The sequence below is a fragment of the Anguilla anguilla genome, chromosome 2 (assembly GCF_013347855.1).
Source record: "Anguilla anguilla isolate fAngAng1 chromosome 2, fAngAng1.pri, whole genome shotgun sequence".
Lineage (NCBI taxonomy): Eukaryota > Metazoa > Chordata > Actinopteri > Anguilliformes > Anguillidae > Anguilla > Anguilla anguilla.
This window is the reverse complement of record NC_049202.1, coordinates 51,944,105-51,954,001: the sequence shown is the minus strand read 5'-3', so window position 1 is coordinate 51,954,001 and position 9,897 is coordinate 51,944,105. Positions and strand designations below refer to the sequence as shown.

The 9,897-nt window shown below is 39.1% G+C and overlaps 2 protein-coding genes across 2 annotated transcripts; both read left to right on the top strand.

Moving 5' to 3' along the window:
* The first annotated feature begins 1,415 nt into the window (after positions 1-1,415).
* neurl2 (neuralized E3 ubiquitin protein ligase 2) lies at positions 1,416-3,137 on the top strand. The gene is made up of 2 exons (XM_035407267.1): positions 1,416-2,468; positions 2,823-3,137. The coding sequence occupies exons 1-2, from the start codon at positions 1,745-1,747 to the stop codon at positions 2,936-2,938; spliced, it is 840 nt and encodes a 279-aa protein (XP_035263158.1). The 5' UTR covers positions 1,416-1,744; the 3' UTR covers positions 2,939-3,137.
* Positions 3,138-5,368: 2,231 nt separating this feature from the next.
* msrb1b (methionine sulfoxide reductase B1b) lies at positions 5,369-9,083 on the top strand. The gene is made up of 4 exons (XM_035407268.1): positions 5,369-5,537; positions 6,988-7,130; positions 7,340-7,454; positions 8,040-9,083. The coding sequence occupies exons 1-4, from the start codon at positions 5,483-5,485 to the stop codon at positions 8,057-8,059; spliced, it is 333 nt and encodes a 110-aa protein (XP_035263159.1). The 5' UTR covers positions 5,369-5,482; the 3' UTR covers positions 8,060-9,083.
* Positions 9,084-9,897: the final 814 nt, after the last annotated feature.

Sequence of the window (9,897 nt, the reverse complement as noted above, 5' to 3'; positions counted from 1 at the left end):
TGGAAAACCAAAAAAGTTGAGACGAGTCGAGTTGAGCCGATACCATGCGGTGGAAAAGTGACTAAAGGCTTTTCTCAGATAACTAGGAGTAAGGAACAAGAAATAAAACAGCAAACACAGGGAAACAACTAGGCACAAAGACACTCAAAGCTTGCAAACTAAGACCAAGCAACAATTCACATGGAACAAGGAACTTAAATATGCTGAAAAACAGGCGAATTAACTAATAAAACACTAATGCAAACAATGATTAAACCAATAATACAGTGACACAAAACCCACAATTGGTGACCAAATAGGAAAAAATTGAATAACACTAGAGCTGGGGAACTTCTGGCCTCTGGCGGTAAGAAAAAGCAACTGTGACAACAACATTTATGATAATCAAAAATCTGAGTTTGCTGTGGCTGCTGATTTGTTAGCTAGATTCTAAACATATTTTCCACCATTCACATTAAATTACATTGTGATTATTGCGAGCTAGATCAATGATTTCCTACAGTTGAAAAAAAGAACTATATTTACCCATCCTTAACAATCTATTGGTCTGAGAAGTAAGTTCCATGGCACAGAAGTTGAGAGAAAATTAGTTCTGCGTTTATTCCAGGTGATTGTAAAATTATGTGTGTGGAATTTTTGCAGTTCATTTTTTCTGTGAAATGCAGTGTTATTATTATTACAGATAGATTTAACCTGTGATTGAAGTCATACTGTGACTGAAGTCATATAATTAGCATTTTCCACCAGTACGTGCATTCCTATTGGCTCATGGTTTCATTATAACCAAGTTCATGTTTAACTGTGTTTTTCTTTAATACAACCAGTTCCTTGGAAATCTCTAGTCAGAAGTACTGCAGATAGTCATTCTTCCCCTCTAATGCAGGACTGATTTAGGCCTGGAGCACCAGTTGAGTGGAGTTTCCGGCCAATCAGTGGCATTAAACAATCAACTGATTCTCAGGCACAAAAGAAAACCAAAAGTATTACTGGACCTTAAAACCAGATTTGCTTATTTAAGGATTACAATGTAATCACTGTATGAGTCAAAGGGTGAGCATGGTAGACAATTCTGGAAGAGTGAAAGAAAAGGTCAAGCTTCTTACAATATTATGATAGATTTACTGTGATGTCCTGAAAATTGGCACATTATACTTAGAATGTATAACTACAACATACTTAGAATGCACTTGAGCAATATTACTATATAAAGTAATATTATACAATATATTATTATTTTTTTTAATTTGCACTGTAAAAAACACAATATTTTATGGGACCTTTTTAAAAGCTATATGGGGCACTTTGTCCCAGGGGCTTTGTGCACCTTATTTGGAAGCTGTAACTCCTCCCTTCTTAACATGTCATCTGCTGAAAGTGTCCAGTGACACATGCAGCTGTTCTAAAATAGTCACATCCATGGCACTAGAAATTTCTAAAGGCTACAGTCAGACCAGTGTTGACTCCGGGCTACTGGTATACGCTTTTCTGCATGATTGTGCTTTTTTGCTGAAACAACTTGTTAGTGGACGGTGACATCAGTGATAAAGACACTATATATTGTTGCTTCATTTTGCTGCTGGATCTCTCAGGTTTGTACAGAAAAGTTATTTTGTTCCGGTTCGTGTAGAGTGCTGCTGTCCTTCACCACTGTCCTTTCGTGATAAAAGGAAAAAACAGATTACTGCCTTGCTATACTGTATGGCTGTAAGTACGCGTACACTGTCATGACTGTCTGTACAGACCGATGGCTGTTGTGGAGGACCGTTTCATGCAATTCCACCCTGTTCATGGGGTAAATGTCAGACTGGACAACTCAGAAACTCAGGCCACAAGGGTGGAAAGCTTTGCAAATGGAGTCTGCTTCAGCAAACACCCCTTACTCCCCGGGGAGATCTTCCTCATTGAGATTGAGGACAAGGAATTGGGCTGGTGTGGCCACCTAAGGATTGGACTGACTGCCCATGATCCTGGAAGACTGGATGTCGTACCTGAGTACTCCTTGCCCGACCTAGTGGACCTGGGTAACAGCTGGGTCTTTGCAATCACCCGAAACCACAACAAGGTTGTCGAGGAAGAGGAAGCTGGAGGAGAAGCAGGAGGCAGAGTTTTGGCAGAGGATAGCATGCTTAACAGCAACCCTAGCACATTTTTCACCAAGTCCCACCTTCTTATTGAAAACATATGCATCCCTAGGGACAAATTGGTAGGACGCAGCCGGCCTGGACGCTTCAGTCACATCCTGGATGACCTGTACAAAACGAATGCACTGCCACCTACTGCCCGTCGCAGCCGCGTTGGAGTTCTATTTGTGCCTAGAGGACAGGGCATAGCGGACATGCACATCATCATTAACGGTGAAGACATGGGCGCCTCTGCCAAAGGAATTCCTACCCAGCAGCCACTCTACGCTGTGGTTGACGTGTTTGCCGCCACCAAATGTGTCCGAATTGTCCAGGTGGAGTATGGCTGTAAGTTCCACTGCTCTATATGTTTATTTAAATATTATAAATCTCAGTTAAAATTTAAGAGAAATGTACTTACATGACATTAGGGATATTATCTTAAACGTTATCAGTTGTTTGCCTGCTGTTAAGATTTAGCATGAAAATAAACAGTAAGTATAGGAAGATGGTGATTCACATACCGAGCACAAAACAAATCATATCAATGAACGTAATTAAACTGATTTGTAAATCAAACACTTTCCCACTATATTTTGTCATCAAAGCATCCCTGGTGCCTTTCACAATCAACAGTTTAACATTGTAACATCAACAACTCTATTTTTTCCTCTTCTGTTTCACTATCCCTCTTTCTCTTAGTCTCATCTTTACAGACACTGTGCCGGAAGACTATTCAGAAACACATTGTTCACAGAATGGCTCTGGACTGGCTGGAGCTCCCAGAAATACTAAAAAATTACTGCAAGTACGAATGACAAGGGTATGTGGTGAAACCACAACTATTCATATTAAATAATGGATAAATGTTCCTGCTAAGCAAACTAATGTTTAGTGACAATGAACAGAACCCCACTGTTTAGTCTCATTCATGCAAAAAACAAAAAGTACCTGATTTCACATAAAAGAAATCTTATATTTACAAAACAAAGATTTTGCAAATAAAAATGCTTGAGTGGCCTTGATGTTTCCCTTCTTTATTTAAACTTGCATCTTTATTTAAATGCAAACATTTCAAATAAATATTTATCAGGCAAATATTATTTCTCTTACATATCATATGACAAATGAGTACATTTCAGTCAATCAGTTTTAATATTTAATACTGTAATTATTACATTTAAACCTGAAGGGGGCTGTTGAACTAGCAAGTATGTTGCCATGTTTTCATTGAGATTTTCAGAGAGTTTAGAGGTTCTAATACCATATATCTAGAAAACATAGAGGCATTGTCAACCACACCACATTCATTGCAAAAACAAAGAAAGGCATGAAGCATTACACAGTGCACCAGCAGAAATACAAAAACAGATGTAAATCAAATGTGTATTTATGATGGCTAAAAAGCAAAAGCATGGCAAATCTGCATATGTGTGGGGTGGGGTTGGGGGGGTGGATGGGGGATTACATTCATGAAAGGGATGTATAGAAAAGCAATTTTGGGTTTTGAGCTGTCAGCAGAACAAGGAGGCATGTGGAAGGTTGGTTAAAGGTGGAAGGTTGGTTGGTTGGTTAAATATTCATTCCACAGTCATATCAGGTAGTAGTTTTTGTTTTGTTTTGTTTTAAACAGAGAGCCATCAAGGAACCGCTTGCCAGGTCCTGTAGTAGCTAGAGGCAGAGATCTTTAGGGTATTTGAGTCGAGGCTTGACCTGTACTGGACACACTGAATAGAAGAAGGTACATTGCAAACCTACTGTATATTGGCTGAATGACTTTCTCATAATTTTGTTCATATTCGTATTGTTCCACACCAGACAAAGAATGTATGAATGAAGTATTACATGCCACCAAAGCAATACAGCACTTTTCCTGAAAGGCATTCCCTTCAATGTCATAAAATATAGATTCCTATCATTTTGTCAATCAGATGTGATGTGAAAATGAACAATGAAACATGAAGTACATTATGCAGCAGTAGTTTTCTTTGCAAAACAATGTTGCTAAAAATGAAAGATAGCCTAGGCCTGTATATAAATTAACAGATTTGGCCGCGGACGTGTGAACAAAGGCATAACCTATTTAGCCAGCAACCTATAGCCTAGATGCTGTAGTCTACTCTCAAAAGTAGAAAATAGGCTGATATCGATACAATACTTCTCATCGTCGCATGCTACATAGTCCAACAACACGAGATATGAAACCATATTATTATGTACAAGATTACAACATAAATGCCGCTACATATAGTCTAAGCTAGCGTGATGAAGCTGTTAAACTCTGGACACTGTTACATTTTCATTTCATTTTTCATTTCAACTTTATTCAAGACTCATCTTAAAAAGAAGTCCATAACAGACAGTCCATAATATAATCAGTTTCATCATTGTTCTTAACCAATCAGATTTAAGTGCGCCTAGTCAACACAATCGGAGTATTTGGTCTTGTTTTTCTCTATTCTGTTCAGTCTAGAAAAAAAATTTTGATATAGGAAAAATACAAAATGTTATTTCCTGCTTCTAGTGATTAGGACGGTGTGAGCTTTTGGCACCTAGTTCGTGCTGGAGTGAGTTTCTACAACATTCATAGGAAATACATCGCAGACTCATCAGAAATACCTTTTTCTGGGCCGTGGCAGCCATAGACATACATACACATTGGTAGGTAGCTAACAAGCAAAGCAAGCCTTACAATCAAGGTTATTCGATGCTTACAATCCTACTCAAGTTAGCTAGCAATGCATTTATTACTTTCTAGCCAGTTTGACAGGTTAAAATTAACAGTGGCAATTCCTTATGACAATGAATTATTTTCCACCACGCAAGTAATTCAGTTTATGTAAACCTAACGTTGATACACACTCCTCTCTTGAGCGTCTAGCAGCGATTATAGCCTAACTATCGAGATTCTATCCAAGTAACTGGAGATAAAACTTTTTTTGTACTCGACGTAGATCATAAACCCTTGAATATAAAAACGACTCATTGAAATCGGTTGAGAAATGTAAACGTTATAGTGCTTTTTATCCAGAAAAACCGCAGCTCCCCTGTTTACTTCTATTTGTTTTCAGGCCAGTCTTGCCTGGACCAATATGGCGGCGACGTTGACGTACGATCCAAAGGCCATTGCGGCGTCTATGTATATATGTCTATGGTGGCAGCCATCTTGCGGTGGTGCTACATGCGGAAGTATCGAATTGAACGCTTGAATTGGATTGAATGGAACCACGTGACCACCCGGCTCCTGTCGAACACGCCCAGTTTGTTTGATAGGCTGTTTGTTGGGTCAGGTCAGGTTGACTTGTACACTGCGAGCGGTTTTCTAACGAACCGGTACCAACTGATTTAAATAAATACTCAGAATGTCCTTTTGTTCTTTTCTTCGTGACGAGGTCTTTAAAGATCACTTCAAACCAGGTAAGTAGCTTGCTGCACATCGCACATCGTAGCTAGTTACATAATCCACGAAAGGCAAGCTAGCTGGGTGGGCTAAGATTCAGTGAGTTTTGTGTCAACATTTACGACTGCATTAAAGGTACTTTCACACCTACCTCGTTTGGTGCGGACCAATCTATCATTTGAAGTTTGTTTCTTTTGACGGGTGTACAAACCTCCATCCGTACACGGGTGCGCACCACACAAACGAACCTTGGTTCGCTGAAACCGTGGTGTCAACTCCCTTCCAGCAGTTCTACGGTCATTCTAACCAGAAATGTTATACGGACCAATATGGGAAGTATAGGCTCTGAATTGTGGGTAAGGTGACCATTGTTAACGGACGAAAAACAAAGCTTCATTTTATCTGTGGCAAACTGGAGCAACGAGCCGCACTCTCGGGTTTACTGGGAGCAAAGTGGAGAAATATGGGCTGACAATTGCACAAGGGAGCAGTTGGAGAAAAAAACATAAAATTACAGATTCATTCACGATATTTAGTCATAAGTCGAGCGAGAGGGGATTCGGTAAAACCTGCGATCAATACCGCATTAAAACTTAATTTACCTGAATAGATAAGCGCATCAGAATTACAATGGTGCCCGTCCTGGAGTCACGATTCTGAACGCAGGCAACATCAAAGCTTGCTTTCTTACCAATACATTTCTGGTAATGATGCCAGATTAAAAGTTTTATATATATACGATACTCCCATCATGTTTTCATAATAATAATAATAATAAAATGCTTTGTTGTTTATATTATAGTATTGCTGTTGAATGTGTATTGGTAAAAATATTAATTTAACGTGTGTAATGAAATGAGACCTATTAACCCATAATTTCACTCGGGACACAAACATTGCGAGATAACGGTTCTGTTTCCTGCCAGGACTCCGGTGTTTTTAGATTCATGGTTTCCTTTCTGTCCGAAGCATTTTAGACTTTGGTAAATGGACTGCATTTATATAGCGCTTTTATCCATTACATTACATTACAGGCATGTAGCAGACGCTCTTATCCAGAGCGACTTACACAACTTTTTACATAGTATCCATTTATACAGCTGGATATATACTGAAGCAATGCAGGTTAAGTACCTTGCTCAAGGGTACAACGGCAGCGTCCTTACCCGGGAATCGAACCTGCGACCTTTCGGTTACAAGCCCAGTTCCTTACCCACTGTGCTACACTACCTGGGTCCAAAGCGCTTTACAATTGATGCCTTTCATTCGCCAGAGCAATTAGGGGTTAGGGGTCTTGCTCAAGGACACTTCGACACGCCCAGGGCGGGGTTTGAACCGGCAACCCTCCGACTGCCAGACAATCGGTCTTACCTCCTGAGCTATGTCGCCCCTTTAGCTCTGTTTTCTGTGAAGACAAGTTTTTAAGTTCAGTTTTTAAAGTCCTCCAATGCTTGTGATTCTGTGCAGGTATTTACGTGTGTTCCAGTTGTGGACATAAGCTGTTTTCCAGCAGATCCAAGTTTGAGCATTCATCCCCGTGGCCTGCCTTCACTGAGACTGTACGTGAGGACAGTGTTACCAAACACATGGAGACACCAGCAGCATTCAAGGTGACTGATTAAAAAATCTGTCTTGCTTTCATTTTTAAGGGAAGGGCTCTTACACCAGCCTATCAAATTGAGGGTGTTAAAACCATGAAGTAACACTGTTCAAAGTAGACAGATGCCACAAATTAGGGTAAATCGAGAAACTGCTGGCAGTTTCTGCTGCTGGGGGTCAGTTTGCCTGTGATGCTGGTGTGACAGTGTTGTCTTTTCAGGTCCTATGTGGGAAGTGTGGAAGTGGACTAGGGCATGAATTCCTCAATGATGGGCCAAAGGAGGGCATGTCTCGCTTCTGAATATTCAGCGGCTCGCTGAAGTTTGTCCCTAAAGGTATGCATGTCTGCATGCGTGTGTGTGTTCCATATCTGTACATATTGTTGGGGTTGAAGACGGAGGAGGAGATTCCTTGATTGTAAACACTGGACCACAGCAAGGCTAAAAATCCTGCATGGTATGCCATCAAAAAGGAAGCATCTCTTACAAATGATTGCATTACTTACATTTTTCCAAGATATCGACGGTGCTTCTAAGTGCTTTGGTTGGGAAGGTGAAAGGAGAACCCAATTCATGACAGCAGCCTAAGAGAAGAGCTCAACTGTGACATTTAAAAGAAACAATATATGAAAATATTGTAACATTGTAGACAAACCTTTTGATTATACACAAATCATTTGATTGATAGAAGAGGAAATAAAATGTTAGTACACAGGCCTTCTCTGGTAGATCTACTGTATGTGTTCCTTACAGTTTCTCTTTTTTTAAAATCAATTTTTAACATATTGCTTTTTGGAACAGATGTTTCTTTAACATGTTATCATGTTTAAGATATTGCAATTGTAGGATTTTCTCATCACTGTCTTGCGATGCACGGTAAATTGCATCTTCACTGGGCCATTTTTTCCATCTCTGTTTCAGACAAAGTTGACGGGCAATAGAACCAGCTGGAATAATGAAGACAACAAGAATGTTTGAGCGGCACTGTTTTTGTAGATCATGTGGTCAGTTCATGAAGCACGCTGGGTAAAATCCCAAATGGGCCATCCAGTGTGCAGATGTCTAAATGACCACACTGAGAGACAAACAGAGACACTCCCCAGAACGCACACACTAGCGTAAGAACTGCCTAAAGACCGACCGGTTTGTGCTTACTAAATCTAGTCAATTAATTGAAGTGAGTGTACCATTAGTTGGCGACAATAATTTAATATTTCCTATAATTCCTGGATGTAGAACAAGATTAAGGCCAAATTGCCTTAGTCACGATTGCAATGTGTCTGCTTTTTTGTTCCGGTCACCTGATGGTGACACTGCAGCAGGGAAATCCCCAGTTGATGCAGTTCTGTGATTTAATTGTCCAAATAACAGGCTGTTTCCTAGTGTCCACCTGTCGCTGGAATGTTCAGTAATATACAGGTGGACTTTTAACCTCAGATCAACTCCAGAATAGCAAATTAATTTCTGTCTCATTTTGCAGTTCAAGATTTATCTTGTCCCAAAATCAAAAAGGGTAAGAGAAAATGTACTCTTGAAGGGTTTGGCAGTATTTCCTGTTGTTCCTCATTGCTGACTCTTTGGTTACGGAATGAAAAAATGTAAGCGCAATTTCATCTATGCACATTTAACAGACATGGCAACTCCAATCCCTTCTTCATCCACTATCTCTGGAATTGCATCCTGACTGTTGTGGCCTCTTCAAGTAAGAAGCATTATTTCCACATTTGTAGGTGAACAAGAGGACACTACACAAATGCCATTTACTTACAGTGTATGCAGCATACAAAGAAATTAAGCAATAAATGTATTTATAAACATTTACTTTTAAACATCTTTTAATGAAGGCAAAAAACCAAAGTGAAATGGCATGTCTAGTATGTTCATGTGTTTCAGGTACTTAAACTTTAAATCAAGCACCCTATTTATTTATCAGGATTAATCAATAAATTAATTTTGGAGATCGCATCTTTGCCTCTAATCAGTTTGGTTCTGTTTGTGTGGTATACAGTATGACCACATCTGTGACAGAGGTAGGAATATGACCTCAGTGTTTTCAGTGTAGTTGCCCAACACGCACAAACACACACAAGGACAACTTTAGATATTCACAGAGGGGCACTTTCTGTGTAATCATTTTGTGTAATGAACACTACCCTATCAGAAAGATGAAAGACTTCTAATTACATTGTGAATATTTATTTATTTTAATATGAAACCTTTATACTTTTACACTCACGTGAGTTTATATTAAATGTATGAATTTTTTATGGCTTGATTTTGTGTGGGCCCAATTTACCTAAAACCTTATGCCATTAACTAAAATGGAAATAGGCAAGGTAAGCTTTGCAATTGTACTCTGCTCCCCAGAATTTAATTGTACCCCATGGAAATTATTTGCAGTGTTATGTTCCGCATATATTTTGAAACGATAAAAAAGCTATGCTTGTTATGCCAAGGGAGTCTTATTAACACATATTTTGTCATATTTAACTTTTTCAATCCAATTAAACGGCACTTAGTTCACATAAAAATGGGAGAAAATGCACTGCAGTCAAAATTAGATTTTTTGGCGAAATCCTTACCCATGATGATGATTTTGGAGCGCATTTTAGCCTACAGGTAAACTTATTTCCCAAATGGTGATGTGATTGGAACTGTTTTGAATTCTGGATTAAATATGGAATTTAGCTGTTGGGCATTTACCTTATGCTTTAAAAGTCATTCATCTGAACTGTATATTTTTTACATGTTTATTATTTTACTAAAGTGCACCACCTTT